Source organism: Callospermophilus lateralis, chromosome 10, assembly GCF_048772815.1.
Source record: "Callospermophilus lateralis isolate mCalLat2 chromosome 10, mCalLat2.hap1, whole genome shotgun sequence".
In the NCBI taxonomy this organism is placed as follows: domain Eukaryota; kingdom Metazoa; phylum Chordata; class Mammalia; order Rodentia; family Sciuridae; genus Callospermophilus; species Callospermophilus lateralis.
This window is the reverse complement of record NC_135314.1, coordinates 127882489-127899475: the sequence shown is the minus strand read 5'-3', so window position 1 is coordinate 127899475 and position 16987 is coordinate 127882489. Positions and strand designations below refer to the sequence as shown.

General features: G+C 41.2%; 1 protein-coding gene across 1 annotated transcript in view; it reads right to left on the bottom strand.

Moving 5' to 3' along the window:
• Cpne4 (copine 4) overlaps positions 1-16987 on the bottom strand; it is a 337088-nt gene that overhangs the window by 146711 nt on the left and 173390 nt on the right. The window contains exon 2 of the mRNA XM_076867682.2: positions 10468-10647. Within this exon, the coding sequence (XP_076723797.1) occupies positions 10468-10647 (180 nt within the window). The remainder of the gene's footprint in view (positions 1-10467; positions 10648-16987) is intronic.

The window sequence follows — 16987 nt, the reverse complement described above, 5'->3', positions numbered from 1 at the left end:
ATGTCACTCATCACACATGTGACTGCTGCTGGCAGTGATTCTGCAAAGTTAGGGAAAGCTTTATGCGTGAGAAGCTAAGAGGAAATGAGTTGCCTGCTATAACATGTCCATTTGACTTCCTGGGCCACCCGTTTTAAGCTATGAGGGTGTTCGATGTTATGCAACAAAATGCTAACCCTGGAATCTTGCTGTGGGCATTACATCAAGTCGGATAGTATCCTTGGCATCATCACACCCCTGGTGACCACTAATTGGGGTCATATCAACCCTGAACCAAATTCCCATTAATCATGACAGCATGCAGTCTGCCAGTCCTTTCAAAGGCTCCTGGGTTGACATGATCCTGACATTCATCGGCCTCTGGAAAGAAACCAACAGAATGGATAATAGTACATCCAACTACATATAATGGGTTGGGAAGAACAAACGTGGGCAATCAAGAACTCCCTCAAGAACATAAACATCAAGCTCCCTTGCAGGACTGTAAACTTTATGATGCATTTTTCCCCTTCTCTTCAGATTTTTTTTTAAGTCCTCCTTAAATTCTCCACTTTCCTAAATCATTAGTTCCTTTCATAATTAAAACAAGATACAGAGTCCAAGATTCATTAGTAGGCAACGGGGTTCTCAAACTATGGTCTCTGGTCCAGCAGAATCAGCATCACCTGGGAATTTAGAAATGCAAAGATGGAGTCTTTCCTCAGGTCTTCTGAATCACAAATTCTGGGGTAGACCCAGCACTCTGTAGCATAGTGTTTCCAGGTGATTCTGATTCAGGCTGGAGTCTGAGAACCACTGCCTAGAGGGAAGATGTTGTGTGACCCTTATGAATAAGGGTTAAGACAGTCTGACTCCTCCAGGGGTTGCAGATTTCCCTGCCCCACTTAACGTGACAGAAAGCAGGAAGATCTTGGTTTTTACAGATGTCCTTAGAACCACTATAGGAGAAAATACACTAAAGAACAGCCCCATGGTAAGGAAAAGAGGAAGGTTTATATAGTTGTAACCATTCTTTGAGCCAGGGAGAAGAGAAACTGACTCCAAGAAAAGCAGAGTTGGAGCCCAGGGGCAACTACTGAATTTAGATAATGGGTTCATTCAGCACAGTGAGGGTGAAAGGAAGGTCAGGAGGGCATACTTTTCTGGATGCTGAGTTTGTAAGGTCCTGGTTTGGGGGGGGGGTTGACAGTCACACTGATACTTTTTAAGAAGCCATATCATAATTCTAAAGCAAATTCAGAATGCAACCTTGAGGGAAGAGAACCAAGGCTATTGCTCTGCAAGAGGACTTACAAGCTGCCTCTATTATTTCTGTCTAAAACAGAAAAAAAAAAAATTAAGGGAACAAAATCAATAAAATGGGAGCAAGGCCAACTCCCATTCAGCTTTGCATTTTAAAAAAATGCTACTTTGTAATTTATACTGGTTAGTGATAAACTATGGGAATAAGTGAAAAAGCTCATGCAGCGCTTTGGAGCTAAGCAGATCTACATTGAAGACCTGGTTCCGCTACTTTCTAGCAAGTGATGTTGGATAATTGACCTAGATGGCCCATGGAAAGTCATTCTTTTTATTATTTATGACTCAGTGTCCCCTATCTTTGGTGGATAAAGGAGTGTGAAAACTTGGGGAAGTATGAATGAGTTAGTAAAAGAGAACATGAAGGTGGCATCTTAAAAGTTGGTGCCCTGTTCTAGACAGCGGGCAGTCACATCTCTCCTTGGCATGCCCTCTCTTGGGTGGAGCAGAAGAGGGGCTTAGCTGCTGCCTCCTTTTGGGCAACAGAAATCTAAGGATGGTCTCCAAGTTTACCCAGAAGGAGGACACAGCTTTCTGAGCACCCTGTGTCCCTGGCTAACTCCCTTCATCCATCTGCTAAGAATGCGCAGTGCTGCCTCCAGGCTTCTCCGAGGACATGAACCTTTCTTTGCTTCATTTGGCATTTGTTTGCTCAGGGCGAAGTCACTTATTGTGCTCGTGCCCAACTTCATGGCCAACTCCGGTTTCCAGCATGCTGAGGGCTGCTATTAGCCTTTTCGAAGCCAAGAGCCCCACTGTTCCACAGGGCACGGGGAGAAGGGGACAAACCAATGAATAGAGCCAGCACCTGTAGACCCCGGGAGCAGGCAGGCTCTGAACGTGTGTGACCTCCTGCGTGGTTTGGGGGAGTTCACCTTCTCTCTCTCCTTTGGGACCTTATTTGTGGCAAGATAAAGATGGGAATAGCTGCCCCCAGTATTTCAGAGACCTGATGTAAAACCATTTTTACGTAAAAAATCATCTCAGAAGAGTAACTGTTAGGACATACACCTGCAGGAGCACAGACTTACACTTTGAATCTCTTGGACGACAGGAAACACTCAACAAGTTTGAAGCAAAATGACAAGTTGTGTTTTACTGATTGCCCTGAATGTGGGGAATTCCTTCTGATCTTTTCACCTTTTTGTCTGTCCACCTTCACTATGAAACTGACTCTTCTTATCACTGAATTTAGATAATGACCTTGAGAGTAGCCTTCTGTAACACCCTGAGTGTTCCCTCATGCCAAGGACCCTACCAAGCACTTTATATGCACTATTCCACTGTACATCCCTGAGGTCTTTGCTATTATGATCCCCATTTTGCAAAAGAAGAAAACTGAGGCTTACACAGAGGCAGAAATTTGCCTCTGGACAAACAACTTGAGAGCACTGAGCCAGGATCTGACCCCCAGATCATCAGGGTCTGGAGTGTGTTCACTTGAGTGTTATGAAACAGAGCCTTAGGCCCTGACCCTGCCATTCCCAGGGTTATTTAAGAGCTCCTGCACCTGATCGTTCCCTTCCTACCTGCATACAGGAGAAGGAATCCTCTCTCACCACTTTGGTTAGGAAAAAGAGAAATGTTGATGGTTCTTCATTTTGCGCGATCACACTCTCGAGAACAGCAATTTCGAGAAAGAAGAAAAATTCCTATTTATGCCCAAGTGTTACAGCCTGGGAAACCCTGAAGGGTAAAGGAGTCAGCACCCTTCACAGAGCTCCCAGGACAACGTTCAATAGGTTTCCTTCCAAAGATAAAAATAAAGAGACCACCTCCATGTGCATGGTACCTGCTATCCTCTGTAGGGTGTCGGATCCTAATCAATATGGTCTACTTCAGATCCACACGGTCAGCTGCCAACTGGAAACCTCCTCTGATTTCTCTACAAACATCCTGGGCATAACAGGTAGGTATCATGGGCTATTCTCACCCTCACTCCCCTATGATTTCCCATAGGGACAACCAAAGTGCTCTTCCAGCCACCTAAGCCAGACCCCTGCAAAGGCCTCCTCCCCCTATCTGGTCTTCCAGGATTGTTGATTCTGCACCTTGACAGACAGGACTCTCCTCTGGGGTTTCCCTGCCTCCGTGCCTGCCCTCTCCCATTGGCCCTTCATGGGAATGCCAGTGCTCTTTGCACCTGTAAAACATACATCCCACCCTGTTCTTGCCCCAATGACTGGGGCCTCAGTGCATCAACTCCAAGCTCTACAAACTGAAAAGTCTGCCTCCTCCTTTCCAGTCTGACATTCTGTGTCCTCTTCCCACACTCACTGGACCATCCAGCCATCTGTTACGAAAAAGAGTTCTCTGCCATTCCCTCGTGCCACTGTGTCTTGTCTTTGTGTGTCGTTTTGGGTGTGCCAGTCATTTTCCCCAGACTCCTATTTTCTCTGCTGGCGAATTCATGCTCATTCTTTGAGATTCAAGTCCAGAGGCATCTTTTTTTTGGGGGGTGGGGGGGGGTTGAGAACTTGCTGGGTCCCTCTAGGCAGAAGTCAGTCTTTTATTTCCCACCCCCCAAAGCTCCTAGAATGCATTTTGATTGTAGTGCTTAGTAATATGCACTTTGATTATTTATTTATGGTTCTGTGTCTCCCAGCTAATTATAAGCTCCTCTGGGGCAGGACCACTGTCTTTTTCATCTTTTTGTCTCTAGCACCTAGCACAGTACTTGGCTAAATGCTTGTTGAAATGATGAGTAAATGAAACTTATTGTGGTTAAAAAAAAATTACATGCCCTTCCTTAAACCAGTCATGACAGTCATAAAAATGGAATAGTCTAATTGATTTAAGTGAATTCGTTCCCAACTCTGAAATGCAGGAAAGGCAAATTCCACCAATCAGTTGGCCAACTAAATGAAAGGGTTGTTGCCAATCAATATACACACTACCCAGAGAGGCCAGCATCTTACCTGGAGGTGGAGTGATGTGGCTTTGCAAATATGGCTAGAGGTACACTAAACGAGTCTAACTTGATGCTCATTTGCTTCATTTGACCTACAACCTTAAGAGTTCTTAGAACAGGTAGCCTCTTCACATTATCTTCTCTAGGGCATGTCAGAAGAAAGCTCTGAATTAAGAAACAAAACTTCCTACAAAAATTTCTTAATCATACATTAGAAAAAAGATAGCCTCTTCAACAAATGGTGCTGGGAAAACTGAAAATGCACATGTAGCAGAATGAAATCTAACCCCTATCTCTCACCCTGCACAAAATGCACAGCTATATCAATGTTTATCAAAGTAGATCAAGGACCTAAGATCAAGGACCAGAGACCCTGCACCTAATAAAAGAAAACGTAGGCCCAAATCTCCATTATATTGGCTTAGGAATGGACTTCCTCAAAAAAGATTCTAAAGTGCAAGAAGTAAATTCAAGTATCAATAGATGGGATGGTATTAAACCAAAAGCTTCTTCACAGCAAAGGAAACAATCAAGAATTTGAAGGGAGAGCCTACAGAATGGGAGAATATCTTTGCCACCTGCACCTCAGATAGAGCATTAATCTCCAAGATATATAAAGAACTCAGAAAACTTAACACCAAAAAACCAAATAAATGGGAAAAGCAACTGAACAGGCACTTTACAGAAGAAGTATGATTGGTCAATAAATATATGAAAAAAGGTTAAGCAACTTTAGCAATTAGAGAAATCCAAATTGAAACTATGCTGAGATTTCATTTTATTCCAGTGAAAATGGCAAGTATTAAGAACACAAGAAACAATAAATGTTGGCAAGGATGTGAAGAAAAAGGTATATTCATACATTGCTTGTGGGGCTGCAAATTGAGGCAACCACTCTGGAAAGCAGTAGAGATTCCTCAGAAAACCTTGAATGGAACCACCATTGGACCCCATTATCCCACTCCAAAGGACTTAAAATCAGCACATTACAATGACACAGCTATATCAATGTTTATTGCAGCTCAATTCATAAAAGCTAAGCTATGGAACCAACCCAGGTGCTGTTTAACAGATGAGTGGATAAAGAAATTGTGATTTGTATATATATATACATACATACATACACAAACACAATAAAATATTACTCAGCTTTAAAAAAGAATGGAATTATGGCATTTGCCAGTAAATGCATGGAACTGGAGACTGTCAAGCTAAGTAAAATAAGACCATCTCCAAAAATCAAAGACAAAATGTTCTTTCTGATATACAAATGGCTAACACACAATAAGGGGTGGGGGAATGAAATTTCATTGGATTCGACAAAGGTGAATAAGGGAAGAAAGGAGGATGGGAATAAGAAAGACAAGTAGAATGAATCAGATATAACTTTCCTATGTTCTTACATGAATACATGACCAGTGTAACATCATGTACAACCACAAGAATAGAATCTTAATTAGCATAAGTTACACTCCTTGTATGTCTAATAGGTCAAAATGCATACCACTAAAACATATATCTAAAAGAACAAATAATTTACAAAAGAAAAAAGAAAGAAAAAACACCAGTGAGACAGTATCACTACCCTTTTCCTGTTAGTAGTAGGAAAGCTTTAACTTCCTTAGCATTGAGTTTGGTTTTGGCTGTAGGCTGGGTGAATGTTCTTCATCCTGATGAAGAAATTAACTTCTATTAGTCTTTGGCTGAGATGTTCTGTTATGAATGGGTGTTGAAATTTACCAAATGCTTTCCTGCATACGTTGATGCGATCCTGTCATTTTTCATCTTTTGCTTGATAATGTGATGGATTATATTCATTAATTTTCAAATGTTGGACAAGCCTTGCATTCTTGGAATAAATCCCACTTGGTCATGGTACATAATTATTATTATATTAAAAGAAAGAATAAAAAGTTCCCGACTACCAGTCTTGGCTCTGTTAAGACACTGAATCTTTCTGATCCTCAGTTTTCTCAACTATAAACTGAGATAATGACACTTGCCCTCTCAACACTGTCAAGAAGATTAAATAAGATTCTCAGTATGGAAACTCTTTCCAAAGTATCAAAACATATTTAGAGGCGCTGGGGCTGGAGCTCAGTGGCAGAGCACTTGCCTAGCATGTGTGAGGCACTGGGTTCGATCCTTAGCACCATATAAAAATGAACAAATAAAATAACAGGCATGCCGGCCATCTACAACCACAAAAAAAAAAAAAAAATTAAAAAAACATATTTAGAAAGGACTGTTTGCAATCTCATGCTCAGTATTCATTTACGTATTCATTCTAATAGATTAAGAAAATTAACTGGTTTCTCTCATATGTAGAAGCTAGACCAAAATAAGGGGAAAATATAAATAAAGAAAATTGGGTATGTGTTGGGGGAGTGGATTCCAGGAAATAGTAGAGGAAGGGGATTGAGGGGAAGGGAGGAGGGGCTGGGAAGGGAGAAATGGTGGAATGAATCTAGCCAAATTTTCCTATGTACATAGGTGCCTATGCTACAGTGACTTTCGTCTTTTTTAAAAATATATTTTAGTTGTCAATGAACGTTTATTTATATGCAGTGCTGAGTAATCAACCCAGTGCCTCACAGGCTGAGCAAGTGCTCTACCACTGAGCCACTACTCCAGGCCTGAGTTTCATCTTTCTATATATCCATAATGTATTCATTTTTTTTTTTTTAAAAGACTATAAATAAATAGGAGAAAAGTCAGGAGACTAGAGGAAAGGGAACAGGAGAGAAGAGGGGAGAGAAAAGGGAAGAAATGGGAAATGAATTGGAGCAAGTTATATCCCATATTTGTATAATGATGTCCAAATGGACCCTAATATTATGTATAACTGTAGCGAACTAATGAAAAAACTGACCCCAAAAAAAGAAAAGAAAAGAGCATTAACTGGAAAGCCCAGTTTCTCTTTGTTTACTCCACTCCTGCCAGCCTGGGCTTGTTTCAGTTTCTCATATAAAATATATCCATCAGGAAGCTTTTGGCTGAAGCAATGCAATATCACCTCCCAAATGACTTCCACAGTAGGACCTGCTACTCTCCCACAGCACTGAGCCCATGGACAGGAAGGGCTCCAGGTGCTGCAGGTCAGGCCTGGGTCTCCACAGCCTTTGGCTCTGACCCTGATACGGTCACTGTCATCTTCATCCTTGCTTCTAGGTGGCTGCGGTGGTTCCAGGGACCACAGACAGAAGAGAGCTGCTTCTTCATGTGTGTCTCTAATTTAGGGACTTTTCAAGAAAACCCCCTCCCAGTTTTAGTGATTAGAGCTCATCGTAGGTGTGTCCATTAACCAATCTCCTGCACGGAGGGATGGAATCTGTGAGGTTGGCTGAGTTACTCAGGACTTGTTCTTGAGCTAGAGGTAGGGTGATTTCCCACAAGGCTACAATGATCTCAAAATGATCAGGGGCTGACTGCTAAGAAAGTCGGTGCCTGGAGAATGATACAGGGGAAAAAAAAACAGCTTTTATTGGGCACTGCTAATGTCACCAGGCCCATGACTGGAGTGCACACCACTTTGACCACCAGCACATGTGTTTTTTTTGCTTGCAAACTTTTGCTAATCTTTGGAGACTGCTTTGCTGCCCACGAAGTCAGCAGGTAATGTTTTCCTACCCTAGGAATCCTCAATCAAGGACTGATGACAACATGCATGCTTCCCCAACTAAATTGTCCACTTTCTGGATACATTGATTGTTGAAATCAGGGCATTTGTACCCTGGATTCAAGATGGAAAGCAAATCATAATGCTTCCCCCACACCCCAAGGGTACAAATGCCCTGATTTCCTCATCCTAGGGTGAGATAACTCTCTGGGGCTTGCTGTATCCTGGCTCTTGGAATCTCCCCAGTAGAATTAAGCTCCAGGTGGGCACCATAGCAGCTGGCTTGACCACACACCCTTACCGGCTGCCTTTCTTTTCCCTGTCTCACTTTTCTAGACCTTGAGGGTATATTTCTTTCCCTTCTTTTGACTTCCAATCTCAGAGCTGGGAAAATCAAACAAAGATGCTCTGCACCATATGTCAGACTCCTTCCTGAATCCTGAGGCTTTGTGTATAATGTTCCCATCTGCTCAGAATGTGTTTCCTCTTTCTTCTCACCTGCTGTACTCTCACTCTCCCTTCACTTTTCAGCGGAAATGTCACTCTCCTTGGGAAGCCTTCTTTGACCTCCTTCCACCTGGTGCCAGTCTCCCAAGGATCACAGCAATTTATTCGTTTGCATTATGATTTGCTTTCTATCTTGCATCCAGGCTGACTGTGAGCTGTTTGAGGGCAGGAACAATGTTTTTGGCTCACGAATATATTACTGGCATCCAGCATAATGTCTGGCACAGAAGAGAGAGCCAAACACTCTGTGGCTTTTGGAAAGATGATTCTTTCCAAAGAGAGACTAAAGATGTATGTTTGGGGGTTCAGTCACATACACAGAATTATTAAAGCTTTGGATGGAAAATATTAAAGCGATGACTTTGACATAGATCAATATTTAGTTCTTGTCACAAAAATGTAATGTTTCTCTTCCCTATTATCTACCGGAGAATCTTGGCATGGCTCATTTATATCTGTAGAAAATATCATTTTAATCACATTTTAGTTTTTTTAAAAAATAGAAACAGGATTCCACCCTAAATCCACAATTTGTTCATTTGAAACCTACTTATATTAGACTCTGTTATGTACCTGGCTAATAGAACTATCAGCCTCCAATTCTTCTCAAAATTCATTAGGGAGATATTTATTAATGGAAAATATGCTAGGTTCTCTGTTTCTCTTTCTGCCCCCTTCAACTATATTTCCACATTGGTATCTTTGGTTTTCATTAAAGAAACAAGAAAGAATCCTATTAAATCAATCTGTTTTCACTGGAAAAGAGCAACGCTATTTTGTCACTGAGTACTCGCGTGGGAGAAATTTGGTGATAAGTGGCATGAAGCAGGGTGAGTACAAACTAACAAATAAACTCATATTTTTTGCCATCTCTTTGCCAGGTGGGCTCTTTCTTACAAATCCCTAAGCTAGACTTTCCCTTCAGTAGGGAAAAAGTCTAGTGAATCTAGGTTTTATGTGGTTTCAGACTCATCCAGTTCAGAATCCCTCCTTGAGAAAAAAAATAAAAATGCCAAACTATAAATAAAAATGTAACACGGAGCCTTGGAAGACACCCCTGTGACTGCGGGGCTCTGAAGTTTAATCTTCACTAGTTTCATAGTAAATCAGCATTTAACCTTGATTCAGTGGAACTGGGTTCTTCCTGCTGCACACCCGACTTGGCTGTCCTGATCACTATGATTTGTTCATGTGCTTTATTACCAGGAAGCCTTCCCTCCTTCTCCTTCTTCAACCCTGGGCCATATTTTTTTTCAAAGGTGACTTCCACCATTCCTTCTTGGACTGTAGCCAGCTGAAAAGATTTGCCTTCTTAAATGCTCACAACACCAGATATGGAGCCCAGCATATTTTGCCATGAATTGCTCTATTTGAGGTGCATATATCATGCTTCTCCAACTAAACTGTCCACTTTCTGGATGCATTGAATGCTTCACCCCCCCCCCCTTAGATCCCACTTCAACATTTATTACAGTCCTAGGTTTAGCAGGAAGGGAAGGAAAAAAGGTAAGTACTATAAAAAGAAAAATGATGGCATTTGGAGTCACACAGAAAGGTGGGGCCCTGGCTCTGCCATTTATGAGAGCAAGGTCTTCACCAAGTCACTTAACCTGATTTCTCACTGATTAAATAAACATAATAATGACATTTATTTCACATTAATTGCTAGGATCACATTAAAGCATTTATTCGTTTGCCAAGTATTCATTGAGCTCCTACTTTGGCCCATTTTTTGGCACCAGAGACTTGGAAAAAGAAAAAAAAAAACATGAATGACAAATACATCCTGTGAGAGAGTTCTCACAGTGTAGTTGGGAGATAGAAATTGGTAATAAGACAGAGGGAGGCTGCGGCAGACCCATGAACAGAGCATGGAGCTGCACAGATAGTAAGCCCCCAATAAAAATGACTAAATGATCGGAATAATGAGGGCATTCAGAAAATTATTAATTTTGTGAAATAGGTTTATAGGATCATCTTTACAGAGATATAATGGATGTGGCAATGCTCGGGGTGTTGTGAAATGCTAACTGTTAAAGAAAGCAAAGATTAGATAAGGAGGAAAAAACAGCGAAAAAGAGGGAGAAGGTCCAAAGGAGCCAAGGAGGAGGGAGAGACTCTGTGGACTCACCTGGCCCAGGGTGCACTCCATGCCCCCCAGGAAGTCAGCCTCCTTCAGCCCATTGTGGTTGCTGCTGATGTCATGGACTTCAAACCGCAGGCGCTGAACCTCTTCAAAGTAAAAGTCCACAGTAAACAGTTTTGAGTACACTGGGTTTATGCAGGTACGAATCACCTCTGTCCTGTCAACCTGCAAGGAGAAAGAAAAAAAAAAAATCTATCAGGGATTAGGGCTTCTTATTTTTAGCCTTCAAACAAATTAATCTCGTGGTATGTCCCCTTCTTTCAAACCATGAATGATGGCCACAAAGTCACCAGGGTGGGCAGTTTGAAAGTAATTACTTGGCCACCTGCCAAAAAGGAGCCGGGTTTCAAGGTAGAAAAACTTATTAGACATAATAAAGAATCTGAAGTTCGTATTTGAAGATTCAGGACATGTTATATTATCAGGTGACAGGGTAAGATGGATCAATCATTACTGGCTGCCTGGACCATTAGTGCAGGAGAGTCAGAGGCTTGAATGAGCCTCTGAGCTCAGGGAGGAAAGAAATCTGTAATCAATGATGTCTGATGGGTAATAGTAAAGGGACCGTGACAGAGTAGGGGTCCCATCGTAGCCAACTCTGATAGGAATGTCCTAACTAATGAAGTAGAAAGGTCATGAGAGGAGTATAAAGATGACACTGTCTTTGGTTTCAAGTGTGCCTTTTATTAGGAATATATAATGTTTACTCATTTCAAATTCCTTAGGCACCCGTTTCCTCATCAGCAAAATAAAAATCAGAAGAAAAGAGGATGAAAAAAAGTCATTTCTTGCTCTAACGTTTCATGAGCTATGATTCCCTTTTGCCTTCTGTGATGATAACTCTCCGTGTGTTTGTTCTCTTCTTCCAGATCCATATCGGCCACTCTGTGTGTCCTACTCTGAGACCCAGGAAATTGACCTCTATGGACTGAATTTCCTGGGTTCTCTTGTCCTCTGGGTTCTGGTTGGAGTCAGCAGATGAGGGAGAGAGGGACAGAGAGGAGCAGGCACCTCTCTGCCCACATGGGCGCTGCTAGCAGACCGCCTTCCACCAAGAGACCTTTTGCTGGACTTGACCACAGGGTCCTGTCTCCACCCTTCAGATTGAGGGGGTGGTCATGACTTTCTGTTGTTGCCATCTCCGAGATCTCTGATGCCTTACTTGCCTCTGTTGGCTCTTTTAACCCTGCCCCCTTCCCCATGAAGAATTCCTCTGTAAAGAGCTTCACCCAAAGGGGTAAGCCATCTGTTTTCTGCTGGGATCCTTACCACTCTGTATTTGTCATAAGTAAAAATACACAAAACCATTTATATTCTGAGAAGCCTTTAAGGACCAAGGGATAGATAATCCAAGATCCCACTGCATCATCCAAATGGAGACACCCAGCCTTTATAGCGGGGTGGAAAATACAGCTGGAACCTATATACTCTGTTGGTTTTTAAAAGGAAATGTAGTTTATTGGATACTTCCCAAGCACCATTCATTAGCACACATAGGAAACCATTTCTCTTACTTTCAATGAGTAAAGGGAAATAAAGAATCTTATAGTTTGGATTTGAAGATTTAGGACACATCATATTATCAGGTGACAGGGTAAAATGCACCAATCATTACTGGCTACCTGGACCATTAGTGCAGGAGAGTCAGAAGCTTGAATCAGACATCCAAATAAAATAAATGGAAGGAGTCCTTGACCATATCATGCATGCCCATATTGCCCAGTGAAGAAAATTTGACACTCCAGCCTCCCCTGACACTCGGAAGTACAATGCTTTAACTCTGGCTCTGGCTATTCTCGTTGCTATGTAGGGCTCTGTGTGAAAGAACTGTCCTTTAAAAGAAGGACAATGGCTGTTCTTGGGAATAGGGCAGGTGGGGAGAGAAAATCCAAGTTGCAAGGAGAAGAACGCAGTTCTTGTTATATCCCTGTCCAATAGACAGGCAGACAGAAAACCCATCTCCAGCCTGAAATCCAATCTCCAGTCCACTGTTGATTAGTATTTTATGAGTTATTGTTCATAGCAATAGTTATTTAACTATTGTGGCTTCCCATGGACAACCCAGCTTCTCTTTTAGCTAAAAATACCACCTGCTGTGTGAGTGCCAGGATTTACTGTATTGATGTAAATATTTCTTTTTTAGTTGTTTAGAGATTATAGTTTTACATAACAGTATATAAAGAGGTCACAAACTTGTGGTCTACAAGTATAAGCCAACTTGGAAAATATTTCATTTATCTTACTTAAGTACTTTTTTTCTTAATTAGCCAACATGAAAGGGGATGTTTCTATTGCCCTGTCTTTGGGCGAAAAGGAGACTATCTGGCACCTTGGGCCATATACCTACAGGGACACAACTGGGGACCGGCCCCACTCAGAGCATCCACTGTCTAGTTCTCATAGTTCCTTCCAGACCCTTCTCCCTATTGAACTCCCCCACATTCCCCCGAGGCATTTTTGCAACAGCTGGTCCAAATGAATGGAATAATGAGTCATCTAAGAGATTTAATTATATTCATGTGGTGCCTTTGGATAGAGGATTTCAAAATAACCCCCAAGAAATAAGTTATAAGTAGATTTGACATCCTCAGGACACAGAAAATACATCTTCTCTCCTTGTGGCTGGAAGAAGAGAGTCCTGGGAGGTTTCCAATGATGAGAGATGGGAGATAGAAACTACATATATTTTTTTGTTACTCTGCTCTAACCATCCCCAATGGCACAAATGCGTGATGTTGACCGATTCTGCTGCTCTTCTTCACATTTCTGGGTTTTCAATAGGCATTCCCCCATGGATAAGAAGTTCAAACTGGCATCGAGGTGCACACCTCAGCCATTCGAAGTAAGCTGCCAGTACATAACACTGATCGGTAGGGTTTTGTTGTTGTTTTGTATCTAGGAAATGACACAGTGGAAAGTAATTAAGCAATACACATTTGCTTGGCCAAGGTAGACAATATCCAAGGATAATCTCAGGCCAGTTAAGAACCTAAGAGCTTAAGTGCTCAGGGAAAGAACAAGCGTGAAAACAAGGAAAGGGCTTGGGATACTAAATGTATATTAAGAAATTTCAAAGTGTTCTGCATTTCTGTCATTAGGGGAGAGATGCTGTATCTTTTCTGTAGGTTAAAGCCAGGTTTCACTTGAATGACAGACTAGGACAGCTCCTATTTCTCACTGAAATGTGACAAGGTCAAGGCAGTTCTTTCCAAAAGATCTTCCACTTAACTGGTTCTCCCAGCTGCAGCAGAATCAACCAGGGGAGCTAGCTTTCTTTCTTTCTTCCGTGTCTTTTCTTATTGGTGCATTATAATTATATATAATAGTGGAATTCATCATTACATATTCAGACATGCACACAATACAACAATATAATTTTTATAATTTCAGTCCCTAGCACCTCACTTTTTCCTCTCCTCCTCTCTTGGGGGAGTTTTCTTTCCTTTTTTTAAAAAAACATTATTTATTTATTCTAATTTGTTATACATGACAGCAGAATGCATTTCAATTCATAGTACACATATATAGCACAATTTTTCATATCTCTGGTTGTACACGAACTAGAATCACACCATTCGTGTCTTCATACATGTACTTAGGGTAATGATGTCCATCTCATTCTACTGTCTTTCCTAACTCCAGCCTCTCTTTCTTTCCCTCCCTCCCCTTTGCCCTATCCAAAGATTCTCCATTCCTCTTGGGGGAGTTTTCTTTAAAAATCGATTACTGTTGGGCATGGTGGTGCATGCCCGTAATTCCAGTGGCTTGGGAGGCTGAGGCAGGAGGATGGTGAATTCAGCCTCAACAACTTAGTGAAGTTCTAAGTAACTTAGGGAGACCCTGTTTCTAAATAAAACATAAAAAGGGCTGGGGATGTGGCTCGGTGGTTAAGTGCCCCTAGGTTCAATCCCTGGTACTCAAAAAATAAAAATCAATTCCTGTTTTTGCCCCCCGATGATTCTGATTCGGTGAGTGTTTTAGTTGGCTATGCATTGCCGTGACCAAAAGATCTTAGAAGAAGAACTCAGAGGAGAAAAAGTTTATTTTGGCTCACAGTTTCTCACATTCACTCTATCACTGACTTACTCCGTGGCTCTGGGCCAGAGGCGGAACAGAACATCTTGGAGGAAGGGCGTGGTAGAGGAAAGCATCTCAGGAAGCAGAGAGAGCTCTGCTCAGGGACAAAAAATAAACCCTAAAAGCACACCCTTGTGACCTACTTTCTCCAGCCACATCCCACCAGCCTACTATTACGGCCAAGTTAATCCATCTCATGGCTGAATGCACTGTTTAGGTTACAACTCTCATATTCTAATCCTTTCACCTCCAAACCTTCTTGCATTGTCTCACACATGAGCTTTTGGGGAATACCTCATATCTAAACCATAAAAGTGAGTGAGTGAGCATTGGGTAGGAAATATCAGTCTAGGGAGAAAGAGGAGGTGTAGGATTTCTCCCTTGCTCCTATGTGAGGTGAGAGTTGTTTTTTTTTGCTTGTTTGTTTTTAATCCTTGTTTTCTTGTCAAAATTTATTTGAATCTTGCTGGCCCTCTGTTACCCAGTCTGCAAAAACTGTGGAGCCTATTTCCTCTCTTCCTTAGTCATAATTAATGAGATATTCACGTTGCTTTATGGCTTATAGAACATGCTCTTTTATCCATTTAAAAAGTTTAATTCTTAGAGCAGTCATGTGGTGTACTTTTATATTATTTTACATGTAAAAATTCAAGGTCAGCACAGGGCACTGGATTTAAGAGCACACGTTTGAACTCAAGCTTCTGACCTCAAAACCTAGGCAGCTCTCCTTAATTCCTATTTATTCATAAGCATCCCTAGAAAAAAATGGGAGAGGGAGAGTAACTGTGTTGTGGTAGGATGGTGATAGATGAATATTGCTTTTGGTGAGATGCTCTTTTAAAAATTTTATTTAAAATATATTTGATACAGTGGTAACATTTATAATAACTAATACTTTTAGAAGGCCTGCTTGCAGGTAAATGGATGGCATTGGAGAAGATAATGCTAAGTGAAGTTAGCCAATCCCCAAAAAACGAATGCTGGATGTTTTCTCTGATATAAGTTGACTGACTCATAGTGGGGTAGGGAGGGGGAGCATGGGAGGAATAAATGAATTCTATATAGGGCAGAGGGGTGGAAGGAGAAGGGAAGGGGCAGGGGATTAGCAAGGATGGTGGAATGTGATGGACATCATTATACCAAGTACATGTATGAAGATACGAATTGGTGTCAACATACTTTATATACAACCAGAGATATGAAAAATTGTGCTGTATACATGTAATAAGAATTGTAATGCATTTCGTTGTTATTTTTTAAAAAAATCAATCAAAAAATGAATCAATCATACAATAAAATTTTTGTTACTTAAAAAAAGAGTACTATTGAGGTATAACTGACATATAATAACCTACACCTTTTAAAATTCAATATGTTTTGACATATGTACATGAAACCATCACTACAATCAAGATAGTGAATATATCCATACCCCCCAAAGCTTCTTTCCTATCATTTATAACCCCTTCCTCTTCCCTATTCCCAAGAAACTAGTGATTTGCTTTTTGTCACTATAGATTAGTTTGTATCCTCTGTAACATCATATAAATGGTATGCAATATATAGTCCTATTTTTATTTCACTCAGTGTAATTATTTTGAGATTTACCCATTGTAGCCATATCTATGGTTCATCTTTTTTATTGCCAAGTAGTATTTCACTGGTGGACATTTGGATTGTTTGCAGATTTTGCCTATTTCAGTAAGGTTGCTGTGTACATTCATATACAAGCCTTTGCATGGACATACATTTCCTTTTCTCCTGGATAAATTCCTAGGAGTGACATAGGTGTGTTTAACCTTTTAGGTTCTGATTGGGATGAGATGATATCACAGTGATTTTAATTTGTATTATTTTTAAACTATTAATGTTAAGAATCTTTTCATATGCCTATTTGCCATCTGTGTATCTTTTTTGATGACCTGGCCATTCAAATCTTTTGACAGGCACTTAGTTTTCATCCTTATGATGACAATACCAAGTAGGTACTATTATTATTATCTCCTCCTGCTGGGAGATAAAGAGACCTCATCACTTTTCCAATTTGCCTCAGCTTACAAGTAGCAGAGGTGGATTTGAACTTAGCAGTTACACTCCACAGCCTGCTTGATTAATCCCCAGGCTCTACAGTCATGCAAATTGGAAGCTTTCCTTCATAAACTCTGTTGTTCCAAGTACACATAAAACAGGGAAGAAAATGTGGAGCTGTTGGGGAAAGTCAATGAGTAAGACTACAGTTGTATCTCTGGAGATTCAGTTTGTCCACCGGGCATGTTGGCAATAGCGAGGCCCTGAACACTGCCCATAGAAATTGCATGCTGTGGGGGACAATGACACTGAGCCACCAATACCAGTTCAAGACCACACTCATAACGGGCACCTACTCTCTAGGCTCTCAAGGGCTGGAACTGCCACAGGTAAACTGGTG